General features: G+C 40.2%; 1 protein-coding gene and 1 long non-coding RNA gene across 3 annotated transcripts in view; one reads left to right on the top strand and one right to left on the bottom strand.

The window, feature by feature from the left end:
• Window positions 1–10,710: 10,710 nt before the first annotated feature.
• The window catches only part of LOC138414872 (uncharacterized), an 83,840-nt gene continuing 75,008 nt past the window's right edge, over window positions 10,711–19,542 (bottom strand). For both annotated transcript variants that reach the window (XR_011246983.1, XR_011246978.1), the window contains exons 3-4: window positions 14,452–14,727; window positions 10,711–12,159 (exon numbers count right to left, since the gene is read on the bottom strand). This is a non-coding gene — a long non-coding RNA (uncharacterized lncRNA). The remainder of the gene's footprint in view (window positions 12,160–14,451; window positions 14,728–19,542) is intronic.
• TCHHL1 (trichohyalin like 1) lies at window positions 11,012–14,352 on the top strand. Its single transcript, XM_069542592.1, has 2 exons — window positions 11,012–11,164; window positions 11,884–14,352. Exons 1-2 carry the CDS (start codon window positions 11,027–11,029, stop codon window positions 14,350–14,352), a joined length of 2,607 nt encoding a protein of 868 aa, XP_069398693.1. The 5' UTR covers window positions 11,012–11,026.

Here is a 19,542-nt window from a genome sequence, read left to right as displayed (position 1 = left end):
AATGATGTATAGACACAGGGAGAAGATAGCCGTCTATAAGCCAAGGGTAGAAGCAAGGAACAGATCCTTCCATTATGGCTCTCAGAAGAAATCAACTCGACTAACACCTTAACTTTTTACTTCTAGTCTCCATAACTTTGAGAAAATAAATTTCTGTTGGTTAAGCCAACCAGTCTTTGGCACTTTGTGATAACAGCCTTAGAAAACAAACATACCATGGAAGATGAGATTATATTTCTAGGGAAATCTACCTATATTGTGATCATCTTTATCCTTTGACATTGTACAGGTACAACCAGGTCCTGCTTGCTCAAAGACACTCTTTTTTAATTAAATCTCCCTTAGTTTATACGGTACAGTGGAACGATTGCTACAAGGAATCAGAAGCCTGGGGTTCACTCAGCTATTAATTGGACAAATATTTAGTGAGCATTTCCTATGTGCCAGGCATCCTAAGCAATATGCATACAGTGGTGAAGTAGTCATTCCGGTCTGTTTCTTCACTTTACTATCCACGTGTTCTCTTGCAAGCCACTTAAGTTGTCTGGGCCTCCACTGTTTCATATTCCAAATTATGAGACTGAAATAGCCACCACCAAGGTTATCCTCAGGACTAAAATAATTACTTTTATTCTAACATTTGGCTTATTCAAATGTTGCTTACTCTCAAAGCAACTCAAATAATCCCTCATCCCAACATCTACCTTTAGCTAACAGAAAACAAGGAAAAGAATTAACTAATGAAGGTGATCATTAGACCCTAATTTCAGCATCAAAGTTCTTTTCTTTCTATCCAGTCAGAACTGATCTCTCATTTGTTTCCCATATTCTTCCAGAGCACCTTCTTATCATCCCAGGTTTGTTCAATGAGGGAGAAGACTCTAAACTACCCCCATTTTCTGTGATCCTAGTACTACCCAAAATTATTGTCCCCTCATTTATGAAATTTACATATGCATTTAATTAATCCCACTCTTTTCTGAGAAAACAAAGTCCTGGAACTTGGTTCCACTCAAACTAAAAGTCAGTGGCCATTAGTTAAATATAAAGCCATCTGTGCTCCATCTTTTGCACTAACTACACATTGCTAATATTTTCATTCAGTCATATAATTATGAGTTTGTTCAGCAAGTGTACTGGGACTGTAATCTGCTGAAGATTGTGATCTGTGTAATATGTAATAAGCACTTGTTTACTTGTTAGTAAAAGAGCTGACAGTCACATGCAATAATCTGGAACTAACCCAAGAGGTAGATTTCTGAGCGAAGTGAAGTGAAGTGAAGTCACTCAGTCGTGTCTGACTCTTTGCGACCCCATGGACTGTAGCCTACCAGGTTCCACCATCCATGGGATTTTCCAGGCAAGAATACTGGAGTGGGTTGCCATTTCCTTCTCCAGGAGATCTTCCTGACCCGGGGATTGAAGCCGAGTCTCCTGCATGGTAGGCATTGTAGGCAGACACTTTACCGTCTGAGCCACCAGGGAAGATTTCTGAGTAGGTTATCATTTTCTGAACCCTCAGGACATCAATGGCAAGCACTCAAATCACCAAAAATTTTAAAATTCTGATTTGTTTGTCATCACTCCCCCTTTTTTTAAAAATTGGCATTTTCTGAAAGATAAAATCTGAGGTCTTCAGCTTGGCCTTAAGGCTCTCCATATTCTAGAGATAAGCCACCTTTTATACTCTGACCCCCACAACACTCCAAGAGCTAACCGTGTATTAAACCAGACTAGACTATTTGTCATAATTAGGACATCCTATAACTGTCCTTACTTTAGAGACTTATTAGCATAATTTTATCTATTTGGAATGCCTGTCTCTTCTCTGTCTACCTGGATAATTTCTATTCAGTTTAAATTAAGATAATTTCTACTCAGGTTTAGTCCCACCTTTTCCCTAAATCTTTCCTAATCTCCCCAACAGACATGATCTCTCTCTTCATTGATCATAAGACTTTTTATATTTACTCCTCATTTATTGATTATAATATTCTACCTTAGCTGGCTTTATACTTGCTTCACCTGCCAAATTGAAAATATCTTGAAAACAGAGACTACAACTTGGGATTCTTTATTTTGTATATTCTTTCCATAACAGACAAAGAGTGATAGAGTTCTATGATATGCTGATGGAATATGTGGACTGTCTTGCTAGAAAAATAAACACTCTCAAAATTTTGCCTAGAATTTCAAAAGTTCCTGGGGCCTATGAAGCCTTCTGAACTGCATGCAAAGAAACTTGGTTCAAGGAGTTGTGAGAACTAGACGTATAATGTAGGCATTCAATAACTATTTGGTAAATGAATGAATGAATATAACCATAATAGCTCTTTTTGTCCAAGACCTCTTATCCCCATCTAAAATGCCATCTCTCCCTTCTGAATATTGAAGCCCTAAGTCCTTTCTTATATACTGAAAATTCCTCAATGTTGGGCATTACAGAATTTCATGATTCTTCCCCCTCAATTTTTTCTGATGCTTCCCTGGTGGCTCAGAGGTTAAAGCATCTGTCTAGAATGCGGGAGACCTGGGTTTGATCCCTGCATCGGGAAGATCCCCTGGAGAAGGAAATGGCAACCCACTCCAGTACTCTTGCCTGGAGAATCCTATGGAGGGAGGAGCCTGGTAGGCTACAGCCCATGGGGTCGCAAAGAGTCAGACATGACTGAGTGACTTCACTTCACTAGTTTTAGTATCTGTCAATGACCCTAGTCAGGTAAGAATGCACGGGTAGGTCAAGGGAAAGGCGGATGGTGGTCTCATGGTGCTGGGGGTGGGGTGGGGGGATGTAGTGAGAAGCAATGGTGAGATTCCCATTTCATGCTTTGGCTGGTTTTCTCATAAGCATTTGAATTCAAATACAACTCATGAGCATGAAGATTATTTTCATTTTGAGAGCCTCCTTCTCTGGTAAATGAATCAACTTTACTCCTCCTATTACCATTACTTTGAATCTATTTCTTATCAAATAATAACATTGACCTTATTATGCTGAGTGCCTGTACCTCCCTTTTTCCTGTACCTCCCTTTTTCCATGGAGCACCTTACAAAATGTCCTCACATTAGTTTCATGAGTTGGTCATGACCAAGCCAATCCCCAGATTTCATTTCTGACCATGGGTGAGGAGAGAAGATGGTTAGTAGTGGGAGAAGGAAACAAGTGTCAGACTTTCTGCTCTAAGTGCTAAGGTCAGGAAAACACAGTTTATGAGAACAGCAATATCTTCTTACTCTGTTTAGCAGGATCAAGAAAAGTTTTCCCAAGGGAACTGATGTTTAAACTGGAACTTGAGAATAGTTAGGAATCTATCCCACAAAGAGGAAAAGAAATAGCTTTCCAGATAGAGGGAAATTCTTATTCAAAGACTGGAGGCAAGAGAGTACTATGGGTTCAAGGAAGTCAAATTAAATCTGACTAGAACTTAGAATCCCATGGACGGAGGAGCCTGGTGGGCTGCAGTCCATGGGGTCGCAAAGAGTCGGACACGACTGAGCGACTTCACTTTTACTTTTCACTTTCATGCATTGAAGAAGGAAATGACAACCCACTCCAGTGTTCTTGCCTGGAGAATCCCAGGGATGGCAGAGCCTGGTGGGCTGCCGTATATGGGGTCGCACAGAGTCGGACACGACTGAAGCGACTTAGCAGCAGCAGCAGCAGAACTTAGAATATCAGGGATAAATGGTAAGAGATAAGGCTAGAAAGGTTACAAGGGCTTGGTAAGCCATATTGTATTTATCTTGAGAACAACAAAATATTATTGTCTTTTTAAGCAGGGGAATGATAAACCAGATTGACAGTTTATAAGAATCATTCTGGCTCAAATCTTTTTAACCCCAGTCCCATTCCTCAGAGAAAAAAGTCTCTTAAATATATATTTAAGATTTTTCTGGCAGTAACTTCTTGCATAAAATTTATCAGTTTTAAATGATATTTCCACTATAAGAGGTGATGATTTAAATGATTTCACTACCTTTCTTCTTCTCTCCCTTTGTCATTATTTAATATTTTCATTATTCTAATTCCTGTTACCTTTCCAATAAAAGTATGTTTCTTTTTCTAGCAACTTTTGACAGTATCACTTACACTTTTACATTTCTGGTGTTGGTGGTATTAGTCGCTCAGTCATGTCCAACTCTTTGCGACCCCATGTACTATAGCCCACCAGGCTTCTCTGTCCATGGGATTCTCCAGGCAAGAATGCTGGAGTGGGTTGCCATTTCCTTCTCCAGGAGATCTTCTGGACCCAAGGATCAAACTCGGGTCTCCTGCATTGCAGGCAGGTTCTTTACCGTCTGAGCCACCAGGGAAGCCCACCCTTAACAATAACTGGGTCTGCTAACCACAACCAAACATATCATGCCTTTTACATATACAGACTCTAACACTTGGGAATGTCTACATTGTTATGTTAAGCACACAAGCATAGTAGCAAGTTTGCCTGAAAGCAAACACTGGGTTTACCACTTACTAGCTTTGTAGCCTTGGGCAAGATACTGGACCCTTCTTTTTCTCCTCCTTGGTGTTCTAAAATTTCCAAGGATATATGTAGAGGAATATTTTGAGGCTCTTTTAAGATCTGAAGTCTCTACAAAATCTATTCATTCCTTGACATATTAATCTTTTTTTATGTCTTATCTTTCTGAGGTTCCCATTAGTTGATAGTGGGATCTCCTGAGTTGATTATGTATATTTCTTTTCTTCCACTGTTTACATTTCTTTTTTTATTTCCATGCTTTATATTTTAAAACTATATTGTCCAATGTAGTAGTCATGAGCCAAATGTGACCATTTGTGTTTAAATTTAAAGTTATGAAATAAAATCTAAAATTTAGTTTCCCAGTCACACTAGTCATATTTTGAGCTACATATAACTAGTGGCTATCAAATTGGACAGTGCAAATATCTAAAGTTCTGTTAGATGATGCTATTCTAGAAGTTTTTGTCAACTTGAGTTCTTAGTTCTATTGCTTTTTGTTCATCTAAAGAGTTATAATTAATCTAAAATACTTTTTATTCTCTTACTTTTGTTTTCTGATTGATATTCAGAACATCCTAATCTAGTTTCATTTAATCTCTTAAGAGATATTAATTAGCATTTTTAACTTCTCTTTCACTTCCTGAATTGTTATCTATTTCCTCTGGGGTCAGTTTGTCTGTTTATTTCCTTCTTTCTCTTTTGTGCTACTGATTTATTCATGGCTTCCCTCGTAGCTCAGCTGGTAAAGAATCCACCTGCAATGTGGGATACCTGGGTTCAATCCCTAGGTTGGGAAGATCCCCTGAAAAAGTAACGGGATTTATTCATATGCCTAAATGTTCTTACTTACCCCTTTATATCAATAAAATCTTCTGATTTGCATAAGTAGGTCTGTTTACACACCAGCTCTCTTCCTTGAATGGAAATTTATGGCAGGATAGAGGAGAAGCCTATCAATTTGCAAGTAAACGGCCATCAGACTGCACTCAATCCCACCCCTCAATACAAATGACAACGTTTTCCTGGAGCATTAATTTTTGTACTAGACACTTTAGCTTTCAGTCTATTGAGTCAACAGATATTGGCAAAACATCTACTATAGTCCAGGTACTCTTACAGCTTCTAGAGATAAAGTGGAAAAGTAGACATAGAGTCCTGCCCTCAAGGAGTTTACATTTATGAAAGTTTGTTCAGTTTCTTTAGAGACCAGTCATGTAGGGTTTTGCTAGGAAGATAGAATAATATATGACCAAATGTCTATGCTCTATGTTCTAAATTGGAGGAAGGGTATGGGAATGACTGCTGAGACGTAAGTTCCTTACATAAACATTCAATTACTTTCCTGTTTAAAGCCCTACTTCTTACCCCCACCTTGTTTATTCCTACTAATTCCGAGTGCAGAGTTTCCCAGGTTTGGACAGTCAGATTTGCCATCACTGCTTCAAAACACATTCTGGGGAAGGAGAGTGGCCAAGATGGTGGAATAGGAAGACCCTGAGCTCACCTCCTTCCACTAGCACACCAAAATTGCAACTATTTACAGGACAATTATTGATGAGAATGACAGGGTAGGCAACTGACAAACAGGAGGATAATCAGAATGGTAGAGGTTCTCTCCAAGGAGCAAATGGTCTCAGTCCCATGTCAGGCTTCCTAGCCCCAGGGTCCTGAACCAGGAAAATGAGCCTCTAGAGCATAGAGCTTTAAGACTAGCAGGGCTTACTTTCAGGAGAGCCAGACAGCTGTGGGAAATAGATAATTCACTGCTAATAACCACATCCCAAATTTCACATGCTCCAGGACCCACAGCAGAGGCAGTAACTTGACATGACCCTGGATCAGACCCTCCTGCTGGTCTTAAAGAGCCTCCCAGAGAGGCAAGAGGCAACTGAAGCACAGCCTGGGGACATAGACACTGGCAGCAGCCGTTTGGGGGTGCTTGTTCTAACACAGAGACACTGGTGCTGAGAAGCACTATCTTGGAATCCTCCCTCTAGCTTATTAGCTCCGAGATCCAGTCCCACTCATCAGCCTGTTGGCACCAGTGCTGGGACCCCTTGGCCAGCCTCATTTGTCAGTGGGCCAGCACTAGCTCTGGAACATCCTGACCCAACAGCCAAGATGGTCTCAGGAACCGGCCCCACTCACCAGCAAGCTGCTGACACTGGATCTAGGAACCCTGGCCCCACAACTACCCACTTCAGAACCTGGCTCTACCAACCAGTGGGTTCTATAGCCAGCTGCTTCATGACACACTTCCAACAAGCTTGTGGCAGCCTTCACACAAGGCAAGGCCAACCAGACCAAGGACCTGCAACAGCTACCAGACCACCCATAGCAGTCACCTGTCACACCAGAAGGATCCATGCAGCCCACATAGGGACACCTCTGAGCACATAGCTCTGATGACCAGAGGGGAGTGTGCCTCTGGACACATAGGACATTTCCTACAAAAGGCTGCTTCTCCAACATCAGGAAACATAACCAACCTACCAAACACAGAGACAAAAACAACAAATTAGACAAAATGAGGCAACATAAGATAGACTTCCAAAAAAGGAACAAGATAAAGCCTTAGAAGAACAGCTAAGTGAAGTAGAGACAAAGAGTTCAAGTAATGATCATGAAGATGTTCAAAGAACTTGGGAGAAGACTAGATGAACACAGTGAGAAGTTAGAGGTTTTTAACAAAAAGTTAAAAAATATAAAGAGGAACAAGGATGAAGAATACAATAACTGATCATCTCTGTTTGCATCTGCATTGCTTTAAATGGCATTATTTTGTTTTATCAACTATACTTCAATTGAAAAATTTTAAATTCAATAACTAAAATAAAAAATACACTAGAAAGAGTCAACAGTAGATTAAATGATACAGAAGAACAGATGAGTGAACTGGAAGACAGAGCACTGAAAATCACTGAACAGAAGGAAAGAATAAAAAGTAAAAAGAAATGAGGACAGTTTAAGACACCTCAGGGACAACATCAAGCATACTAACATTCATGTGTAGGGGTCCCAGAAGGAAAAGAGAGACAGAACGGGGCAGAAAAATTATTTGAAGACAAAATAGCTGAAACTTTCCTAACTTGGGAAAAGAAAACAGACATCCAGGTCCAAGGAAGCACAGAGAGTCCCAGACACAATCAACCCAAAGAGGACGACGCCAAGACAAGGCATATCCAACGCTGACTTTCCAAATAGAAACTGTAACCTAAAACCATAGACATTTAGAGTTGGAAGAGTTCTGTGTCCTTCACTGTAAGCCACTTCAGCCTCACCTCTTCCTTTGGCAGGATTTCTCCTAAAACTTGGTCAGTGGATTATGATAATACCTCTTTTTAAATAGGTCTAGTGACAGCAATCTCATTACTTTATAGGCAGCCTATACCACTATCAGACAACTACCCCTTAAAAAGTTCTTAAGAATTAAGTCTGCTTTTTTAAAATGTTATTTTATATTGGAGTGTAGTTGATTAGGGGCTTTCCTGATGGTGCAGTGCTAAAGAATCTGCCTGCTATTCAGGAAACCTGGGTTTGATCCCTGGGTCAGGAAGATCCCCTGGAGGAGGGCATGGCAACCCACTCCAGTACTCTTGCCTAGGGAACCCCATGGACAGAGGAGCCTGGTGGACTGTAGTCCACAGGGTCACACAGAGTCCGACACAACTGAAGCAATCATGCAGCAGGCGCAGCATAGTTGATTAACAATATTGTTAGTTTCAAGTGTACAGCAAATTGATTCAGTTATACATATACATGTATTTATTCTTTCTCAAATTATTTTCCACTTAGATTACTTCAGAATATTGAGCAGATTTCTCTGTCCTATACAGTAGGTCCTTGTTGGCTATACATTTTAAATATAGCAGTGTGTACATGTCAATAAAGTCTGCTTTGTAGAAAGTTTCAACCACTGATTCTAGTTCTATTCCCTGGCATTACACAGAATAAGGAACTCAAGATGATGGAGACATCACAGGCTCAGAGAAATTTAGTCTAGAAGGGTTTCAACTCTGATTCAGGCTTTGCAATTTACTTGGTACGTGACCATATGCAACTTACTTAACAACTAAGAGTTAAACTTCCTTATCTGTTAAAAGAGGATAATGACTACCCAAAAGGACAATGAGGATTACGTAAAACTGCCCATGTAAGCACCTGACAGGTCATAAGTGTTCAATGAACATTAGTTCCTTTCTGTCCCTCCTCATTTCTCATCCCTATGGAAATTCTTCAAATATTTCAAAACAGTTATACTTCCTCCCCCAAGTCTTCAATACAGCCTTGAACATAACTGTTTCCTTGAATCCTTTCTCATGAGGCTGGCTCCTGAACTCCAGGACAGGGATATAAAACTTACTCAACTTAAAATACCCCAGTGGCTGGCATAGTGTCTGAGAAACAGCTGGTACTCAGGGGATGTTGACTGATCAGAATTAAGATGACATTTGCATGATATCCCAATTCTCAGTAGAATTCTTCTCCCTTTTAGGGGAGAATGCTAAGAAATACTTTTTATAGGTAGAAACTATCAGTGTGGATTTTTTTCACCCCAACATTCTTGCCTTGTTTATCTTGCTTGCCGTGTTTATGTTTAACATTCTCCCTTGTACTTGCCTTGTTTATCAAGAAAATCAGAACAAGGTTTTGCTCAATATCAATGCTTGCCTTAGCCTCAATCTTCTCTTATAATTATCTTTATCTCAACCTTTCCATTATCTTGGTCTTTGTCCTTTACACTTGTTTACATGAATCTATTTCTAAAATCCTTTTGCAAGCAGAAAAGAATGTTTTGAAACATCCTCTATTCTCTTTTTAAGTATCAAAAAAGCTGAACCCAATTCTCCTGTTAATTAAGTAGTCTCCACTAAGAGGGATGCAGATATAGGAGGTAATCCCAAATTTGCCACCTTAGCATCTTGGGCTCTCTCCTACCTGTCAGCCTGATGGTTTCTGTCTCCCTTTCCCTTTAACAGAAAGAACACAGTAATATGGATGCTCATTTCTAAGTTCCTTGGATTGTAAAAGTGCCTTTAAAGAGTAGATATCAATCACATTTTTAAAATAGCACATCTTAGGTAAGCAAAATTCTGCACACTCAGATTTTTTCCTAATGCTGCCTTTGGGCAAGGAGAACAGAACATAGAAACATCTAATTCAACTGGTATCTCCACTTTTGTCATATGGTGAACTGGAGCCTCTATTTTTAAACACATGATTGACACTCATATGTCCAGGCTAGGTCAGATACAGTCCATCCTGTGGGCAGAAAGAGGAATCATGACTTCTGAGGTCCCTGCCAGCCCTGTGATTTGTCAAACAGAAATGTAAGTGTGTCTTTAGGTTAAGAAAAACAGCCAACAACCACCCCAAAGATTCCCCAAAACTATAACCTGCAAAAGCCAATAAATGAAACAAGAAAATACCCTTTCCCCTTCCTTCAGATGAGTCTAAAACCATTACTTAACTGAAGGTGCCTAAAGAAGAAAATAAAAATAAAACAAGCCGAGAGTAGAGAAGGAGGGGAGACTGGGTTTGGTGGTGATGAATCAGGGCTTTAGACCCGGAGGGTGTCTCCTTCCTAACTGTGCAATTAGAGACTCAATAAAAGGTTTGAGCACCTCCTGTCAGCTCACAGCCACTGCCCCACATTCCACTTGCTCTCACTCAAGAACAAGGTAAGTCTCAGAGACTATCTATCTGCTTGACCATATTTAGAATCTCAGCTGCTATTCTTGTATGAGATTGTATGAGAATGTATGAGAATTTCAGAAGAAATACACTCTTAACTCTAGGTTGACAATTATTAATAATAAACTGAGAGCTCCAGTTGCATTTTTTGCCTCAGGAATTTCATAGATCATTTTCGTTTTAAAAAAACTATAAACTATTTGTATGACATATGTATGAATACAATTTAATAAGACACAGGACTCAGACCTATATTAAAATATAGGGTCATTTAAATGATGAGTAATGACTAAGGGGTCGAGACTCTGTTTTACCAGTGAGTTCATGGAGCCACATCTTCTTGGCAAAAACATGTTGCTTGGCCTGCATAAATGGAGGCTGATTTTCTGTGTTACTTCTCTTTCCTCTGGAAGTTTTTCCTAACTTAAAAGTTATACTTTCCTACAATGAGGAGCTAGATTGAGCCAAGGTGGGAGGAAAACAGGTGGCCAGTCTCAGATGATGCTGAAATGATTAGTACCACTCTGTTGGCTTCATTTGTACATTTTAATACTTACATTTGAGTTCTTTTTCTACTCTCCTTTTACAATAAAGCTTTCTCTGAACACATGAGTGTCTCTATTTTCTGCAGGGTAGGGAGAAGTATCTCTTCTAATGTTTATCTGTGCAAAAATCCTATCTCACCACATTATCTGGCATAAATTTTAAGATAAAGAATAGAACAGATGATGTCAGTGGAGCTGGGGGAGGGACAGAAGGAAGGGCGATCTGGTATCTCCTTCCTGAAGGACCTACCCTAGAAAGTGGGTTGTGTTTGTTCTTTCCCACAGTCTCCTGAGTTTGTAAAGATGCCTCAGCTCCTGAGAGACATCCTCTGTGTAATTGAGACATTCCACAAGTACGCCAGGGAGGATGGTGGCGCAGCGACGCTGACCTGCACAGAGCTGCAACAGCTCATCCAGAGCGAATTTGAGGACATTTTTCAGGTGAAGTGCTCATGGAGCTATGGAAATTCTTCTCCACTTGCCATTTCTCCAAAATACAAGCAAAATGGGCATATGTAATCCCTCGCCATTTTACATTTGGTTACCAGCTCTCAGTACCCACTGACTTTTGAACAAACTTTTTTTCAATCTCATTTCCCTACTCTGTGCAATTGCTTGGTCATTAATTCTAGGAGGAAATGAGGTTTTCAACACTGGGACTATTGCTTCTGTAAAGTAGGCATCTGAGAGAAGTCATGAGCTTAGATGTATCTAAATGCAACTCACAATTGATATGAATGCTCCTTCTTAATGATAGTTCTCTGATCAAAAATGGTAACCAGAATCAACCTTCTTTGGGGAGGGTCTTCCCTTCTTTGGGGAGGGTCTTCCCAGGTGGTGCTAGAGATAAAGAATCCACCTGCCAATGCAGGAGACACAAGGGATATGGGTTTGATCCCTGGGTAAGAAAGATCCCCTGGAGTAGGAAATGGCACCTCACTCCAGAATTCTTGCCTGGAAAATTCCAAAGGAGCCTGGCTACAGTCCATGGCATTACAAAGAATCAGACATGACTAAGCACACACAAACACACATTTGGAGGAAATTTCCTAAGTTCACGAGGAATAGAATCAAAAAAGAGGGTTCTTGGAAAACATGCAGACACTCAGGGCACTTGACCACATATAAATAGGCTGATTTTTCATTGTGTTTCCATGCAGCCATGTGCCACCCATGCTGTGGAGAGCAACTTGAATCTTCTGAATATTGACAGTAATGGTGCCATCAGCTTTGATGAATTTGTTCTTGCAATCTTCAGCTTTTTGAATTTCTGTTACCTTGACATACAGTCATTACTAAACTCGGAACCAGACGGGATGCCACATGGTATGGGTCTTCAGGTGATGAATGGAACTGACCAGGGGACAGAAGGAACTTCACAAACTCAAGACAAAGTGGTGCTTCCTTCAGGAACGGCATCATCAACTCATCTCAGCCTAAAAGAAGAGAGAGCAGTTGAACACAATAGGGTGGACCCACAGGGACATACCACAGCTCACAAACTACCAGTAGAAACGTCTGAACACAGTGACTCCAAGAACCAACATCTGAAAGGAGATGAACAGAGCCAGAAAGTGGCCCAAGATGTATCAGCAACAGGTGACAGTAGAACCCAACCTGAGACAAGTAAGCCAATGGCAGGATCAGAACAGATCAGCAGTCGCACAAAGGGGGAGGGACAGAATAAGGAGAGTCTCCAGAAGGGAGATATACTAGCCAGGAAACGAAGTGGCACTGAGACAGGAGAATGGTTTGGAGAACAGGAAGGGAGCTTGGGAATCCTGCATTCTCCACTGGGAGAAACCACACAGAGGCCAGGTGGATCATCTGAGGATCAGGAAGAGGCAGGAGAGAAGGGTGTTAAGGAACACCCTAAAGCACAAGAATCATCAGTACAGGGAAAAGATGAGCCCAGTTCAGACCATATCAGCCTGCCAAAACAAGCTGCTGCTTGGAAACCATCTCAGACACAGAAATCAGCTGCTCCCGAGGATGACAGTAGAACAGCTGAGACTCCAGAACCACCCATACAAGAAAAAGAATATGAAACAAGGGACTTGTCAGTCCAAGGGGATAACAGAAATGTTCCAGAAACACCCACGGTTAGAGTAGAAAGGAAAGATGTAAGAGGTCCAGAGGTCCATCAAACAGTAGGGCAGAAACAAATTGAGGAAAAAATTCAGCCACCAGCTCTGGAAGAGCCAACAGAAGATAAGAAGTATCATGAACTCCAGGAATCATCGAAAAAAAAGAATGCTGGAGAAGATTCTGAGACACATGAGTTAAACTCAGAAGGAGGAGAACAGAAAGATTCTGAAATTGAAGGAGCCATCAGCCCAGGAGAAGAGGCAAGACATGCTGAGGAAGGCACAGAAGAAGCACTTGTGAACAGTAAAAATGCCCCTGAAGCAGAAGGGACATCAAGAACAAGAGAAAGAACACGGGAGTTGACCCCACCTGAGAACCAATCTGGAGAAAAAAATAAGATGATCACCAAGATTCATGATAAGTTGGTCAAGGAAGATGATGACTACCAGGGGGAAGGTCCTGAGCCAGTGGCCACACAGAATGATGAGAGGTCTCCTGAAACCCCCAACAGCCTGACTACAGAGGATGGTGACAGCAACTCAGAGACAAGTGATCTGTTTGTGCAAGGGGATTCCCAAAGTCAAGCAAACCCATTCAGAGGGTCTGTGCAAGGAAGTGACAGTAATAACCCAGAAACTCAGAAACACTTAGCACTGAGTGAGGAAAAGAGAATTCAGGAGGCAGTGCTGGCAGTCAGAGGAGAGGATGAGCGGGTCACGGAGGAACACGCACAGGAGCACACGGGTCAGGGCTCAGGGACCACAGGCCTAGACCCAGCTGTGGAGCCCAGGGGACACCCCAACACACAGGTGTTCATAGGGAGAGATGAAAACAGAAAGTCCCTGGAGCCAGAGATCCCGGTTGCTCCAAATGCAGGCTTCACTAACCAGCTTTCTGTAAGGCAACTCCCCACAAAGAAAGACAGTAGAAAAGAGCTAAAGGTCCAGAGCCCAGGTACCAAAGAAGAGGAAGATGGAGCCCTAGAGACCCAGGAGGATTTAGTAAAAAGTCTGGATGAGAACAATGCAGTCTCCCAAAAGACACACCCTGCGACATTGGAGGAGGAGATTGAAAGCCCCCAACAGGTGGCAGGAGAACAAAATCTATCTACGAAAGAACATGATCCTTCAGTCTCTGAGTCAGGCCTTGAAGAGAGGATGCAAAGAGACCAAGAGCTCTGTTTGCTGGAGAGAGGTGCAGAACATTCGGGTCCCCTGTACGAGGTCTCGCAGGAGAAGATGCTGCAGCAAACAGACGTAACCCAAGGGGAGCATCAAAATCAAGCTCAGACAGCCAGTGTATCAAGCCCAGAGATCTGCAGAAACCAGTTGAGTGCATCCCTCACCAATGACAGCTCAGACTGTCTTGTCTTTTTTATTGACAGACAAGCACTACAAAAGTACATCAGGGAGTTTCTGCCTGATGAGGATCCTACTGGTGCACAGCAAATATTAGCTCCCCAGACCTTGGAAGATAAGCAGAGTCACCCTCAAAGAGGGGAACTAGAACCACAACAGGAAGAAAGCACTCCAAAGCAATGAATCATTGTCACCATCCCACGAGAAGTTCCAAGGAACCTCATACATCTAAACAAGCCCCAGACTTCTTCCCTCCCAGTCACTCTCAATGCTCATACTCACACATTCAGATGAAGATTAATAATCCCTTAAATCCCCTTCCTAAATTTCTGCTGTTGTTGTTGTTTAGTCTCTAAGTCATGTGCGACTCTTTTGCGAACCCATGGACTGTAGCTTGCAAGGCTTCTCCGTCCATGGGATTTTCCAGGCAAGAATATTGCAGTGGGTTGCCATTTCCTTCTCCAGGAGATCTTCCCGAACAAAGGACTGAACCCAAGTTTCCTGCATTGGCAGGTGGATTCTTCACCACTGTGCCACCAGGGAAGTCCTCCTAAATTTCTACAAGAGAAAATTATAAAATATTCATCAGCAGAAGCTACCAGCAAAGAAATGGCATACCAAACAAACATTGTACCACGTGAATCTACTTCCAAGTGCAAAAACAGACTTTCCCATGAAACCATTTATCACAATTTACCTGTTTATTAAAAATAGAAAAATCTTTTCCAAATCTTCAATAAACATCAAGTTCTTCAATTGATTCACTGATTTTTTTATAATGTGACAGTAGAAAGTATGAGGCTGTGCTACTGTCTTGTAAAGTATCTTTAATTCATAGATGCATTATTGTGCATCATGACATTTCCTACATAAATTTCAAATTTATCTAAAAATTTTATCCCTCAAAATAATCCTTTATCACCATAACTTAAAATCATTATGATTTCCTAACACCCAATTAAACTAGATTGCTGACTCTTTGCTCATGTCCAAGTGCAACTAAATCTATGCCATAGATTCACTCATTCATTTACTTATTGAGTAAATTCATTAAATTCTATTCCTCTAGATATCCTTTTCACAGTTTCTGGCTCAAATAAGCAATCAGAATAATTATGAAGAGAGAGAATACAAATCCAAAATATACTTGATTCTGTAAGATGTTCTTATAAACAACCATGCACTAATTTTACAAAATGCTTATCCATATGGTTTTCTGAGGGCATTGTATTAAAATTAACAATTAAATAACCGGGTGAGCAATATCTTTTGTTGGTTCATTTTTTTCTTTCATTCTCCACCTAGCCTTGGAGGCACTGATCAGAAACTAAAACAACCTTAGTGATTTCTGTTTTTTTAAATGACTAATTAAAGGATTATGTTCACAGAGCTTAGTAATGACCTAAGAAAGAAATAAAATAGTCATCATATAACATTTCCTGTGGCAATAACACCCCATCTCCATTGCATTCCATTCCTTCAAGGCTCAATTTTCTTGCATTTCAACTCTGGAATCTATAATTCCCCTAAACTTCTTCCCCTTCCAACATTTTCAGATCTTTTCATTCTACCTTCAAACATGAAGGTATATCCCTACCTGAAAAAATATACCTTAAATGAAAAACAGACTCAAGACAATTCACAAAAATGAAAAATGTATCCTAGAGCATAAAGTAATCAGTTCTTTTGGCAAACAACTTGGCAATATACATCCGGGACCGCGAAAATGACAAAGGTTATGAATAATGTATTAATCCAAGATGCTATACTGATGACCAATAAATGTATGAAATCTTCACTAGACTACAAAAAAATGTAAATTTAATGGCTTTTTTGCTTATCAAGTTAGTATAGGTTGTTTGTCTGTTTGTTTGTTTTTAATAACCACACAGTGAAAGTGAGAGTGTGGGGAAACAGAAACTCTGAAATACAACTGATAGAAGTATAAATAAGCACAACCTTCCCAGAAAGAAATTCAATAATATGCATAAAATATCTCATAGCATATTTTGTGTGTGTGTGTGTGTGTGTGTTTAGTTGCTCAGTCATGTCTAACTCTTTGCGACCTCAGCCCAATAGGCTTTTCTGTCCATGAAATTTTTCAGGCTAGAATACTGGGGCAAGTTGCTATTTCCTACCCCCAGTTATCTCCCCAACCTAGGGATCGCATCTCTCGCAGCTTCTGCATCGGCAGGAGGATTCTTTACCACTGCACCACCTATAGCAAAAACCAGAAATAACCTAAATATCCATCATTAGAAGGATGATAAATTAACTTACGGTTACTAGATACTGTGGAATGCCAAAAACCATTAATAATTATGAGGTAACATATTATTTAATTAAATGAGGATGGGTTCATAAAATACCAAACTTTCAATGATTATAAAATAGTAGGTAATGATTCCATTCAAAGATTAATAAATGAATGAATAGGCAGAGCATGAGACCAATATTCCAACAGTAGTTATCTCTAAGTAGGACAACTACAAACAATGTTTATTTTCTGTTCTGACATTTTCTTCATTTTCCAAGTTTTTTATAATTAAAATATACTACATTTGTAATCAGAAAAATAAGATAGCCAATTGATAATCTTTAATTATTAAACCTATTATTTTTATTTTTTAATTTATTTAATTGGAGGTTAATTACTTTACAATATTGTATTGGTTCTGCCATACATCAACGTGTATCCACCACAGATATACACATGTTCCCCCTCCTGAAACCCCCTCCCTCCTCCCTCCCCGTACCATCCCTCTGGGTTGTCCCAGTGCACCAGCCCCAAGCATCCAGTATCATGCATAGAACCTGGACTGGCGATTTGTTTCTTAATATGATATTATACATGTTTCAGTGCCATTCTCCCAAATCATCCCACCCTCGCTCTCTCCCACAGAGTCCAAAAGACTGTTCTATACATCTGTGTCTCTTTTGCTGTCTCGCATACAGGGTTATCATTACCATCTTTCTAAATTCCATATATATGCATTAGTATACTGTATTGGTGTTTTTCTTTCTGGCTTACTTCACTCTGTATAATAGCCTCCAGTTTCATCCACCTCATTAGAACTGATTCAAATGTATTCTTTTTAATGGCTGAGTAATACTCCATTGTGTATATGTACCACAGCTTTCTTACCCATTCATCTGCTGATGGACATCTAGGTTGTTTCCATGTCCTGGCTGTTATAAACAGTGCTGCGATGAACATTGGGGTACAGGTGTCTCTTTCACTTCTGGTTTCCTCAGTGTGTATGCCCAGCAGTGGAATTGCTGGGTCATAAGGCAGTTCTCTTTCCAGTTTTTTAAGGAATCTCCACACTGTTTTCCATAGTGGCTGTACTAGTTTGCATTCCCACCAACAGTGTAAGAGGGTTCCCTTTTCTCCACGCCCTCTCCAGCATTCATTGCTTGTAGACTTTTGGATCGCAGCCATTCTGACTGGCATGAAATGGTACGTCATTGTGGTTTTGATTTGCATTTCTCTGATAATAAGTGATGTTGAGCATCTTTTCATGTGTTTGTTAGCCATCTGTATGTCTTCTTTGGAGAAATGTCTATTTAGTTCTTTGGCCCATTTTTTGATTGGGTTGTTTATTTTTCTGGAAGTGAACTGCAGGAGTTGCTTGTATATTTTTGAGATTAGTTGTTTGTCAGTTGCTTCATTTGCTATTATTTTCTCCCATTCTGAAGGCTGTCTTTTCACCTTGCTTATAGTTTCCTTTGTTGTGCAGAAGTTTTAAGTTTAATTAGGTCCCATTTGTTTATTTTTGCTTTTATTTCCAATATTCTGGGAGGTGGGTCATAGAGGATCCTGCTGTGATTTATGTCAGAGAGTGTTTTGCCTATGTTCTCCTCTAGGAGTTTTATAGTTTCTGGCCTTACATTTAGATCTTTAATCCATTTTGAGTTTATTTTTGTGTATGCTGTTAATAAGTGTTCTAGTTTCATTCTTTTACAAGTGGTTGACCAGTTTTCCCAGCACCACTTGTTAAAGAGATTGTCTTTAATCCATTGTATATTCTTGCCTCCTTTGTCAAAGATAAGATGTCCATAGGTGTGTGGATTTATCTCTGGGCTTTCTATTTTGTTCCATTGATCTATATTTCTGTCTTTGTGCCAGTATCACACTGTCTTGATGACTGTGGCTTTGTAGTAGAGCCTGAAGTCAGGCAGGTTGATTCCTCCAGTTCCATTCTTCTTTCTCAAGATTGCTTTGGCTATTCGAGGTTTTTTGTTTTTCATACAAGAAAAAATTTTAAATAGAAAAAATTTTCCTCACAAAGATGTTCACAACACCATTGTTTACAATAACAAAAAGTAGAGAAAATCAAATTTCTAATAATAGGGGCGTAGGTTATATAATGGAGAAGGCAATGGCAACCCACTCCAGTACTCTTGCCTGGAAAATCCCATGGACGGAGGAGCCTGGTGGGCTGTAGCCCATGGGGTCGCAAAGAGTCGGACACGACTGAGCGACTTCACCTTCACTTTTCACTTTCATGCATTGGAGAAGGGAATGGCAACCCCCTCCAGTGTTCTTGCCTGGAGAATACCAGGGGCGGCAGAGCCTGGTGGGCTGCCATCTATGGGGTCGCACAGAGTCGAACACAACTGAAGGACTTAGCAGCAGCAGCAGCAGCAGCAGCAGCAGCAGCAGCAGGTTATATAAATTACTAACCCTTGATGGTTATTACATAGTCTCTAGAATGTGCATTTATGAAGCATCTGAATTCATACAGAAAACTCCTCACATGGAAAAACAGGACAACATCTGTGCTTTCAGTATAATATCAACTATATTTAAAGATAGTTATATAAGATGGAGAGGAAATATATCTAGATATCTACAATGCTCATCTCTTGCTGACAATTACAATTTATCTTCTTCCCTTCTTTCTAAATTTCTCTATTTTTGGATATTTTATGTACTAGCATATTTTATTTATTCTCCTAATTGAAAAAAATCAAAAAACTAATCACAGCTTTTAAACATCCTCTTTTTATTCTAGCAACCATGCATTTATCTGTCACTATTTCTGACCTCCATGCTATTCCTAACACAGGGCAATTTTTTTTCCCCACCATCCTACATCCTTTGAAGATGATATTGCTCTTCACCCAACAAGCCTAAAGATTGCTAACCTCCATGTTTTCAGCAGTTGACACTGATAATTGCCCCCCGCCCCCGAAATGCTCACTCCACTGGTCCTTCCTTCCTCTCTTGTGGGTCTTTCTCATCCAGATAGCAGATTCTTTATAGAAATAAGATATTTCTATTCCTGGACTTTCTCCCTCTAAGAACATATCCTTGACCCAAGTTATTATTACCTCTTACACACTGGTAAGTCTCAGTTCACCGTGTTC

This window comes from Ovis canadensis, chromosome 1 (assembly GCF_042477335.2).
Source record: "Ovis canadensis isolate MfBH-ARS-UI-01 breed Bighorn chromosome 1, ARS-UI_OviCan_v2, whole genome shotgun sequence".
NCBI classification, from domain to species: domain Eukaryota; kingdom Metazoa; phylum Chordata; class Mammalia; order Artiodactyla; family Bovidae; genus Ovis; species Ovis canadensis.
The sequence above is the reverse complement of the archived record's forward strand: the minus strand, read 5'-3'. Positions and strand labels throughout refer to the sequence as shown.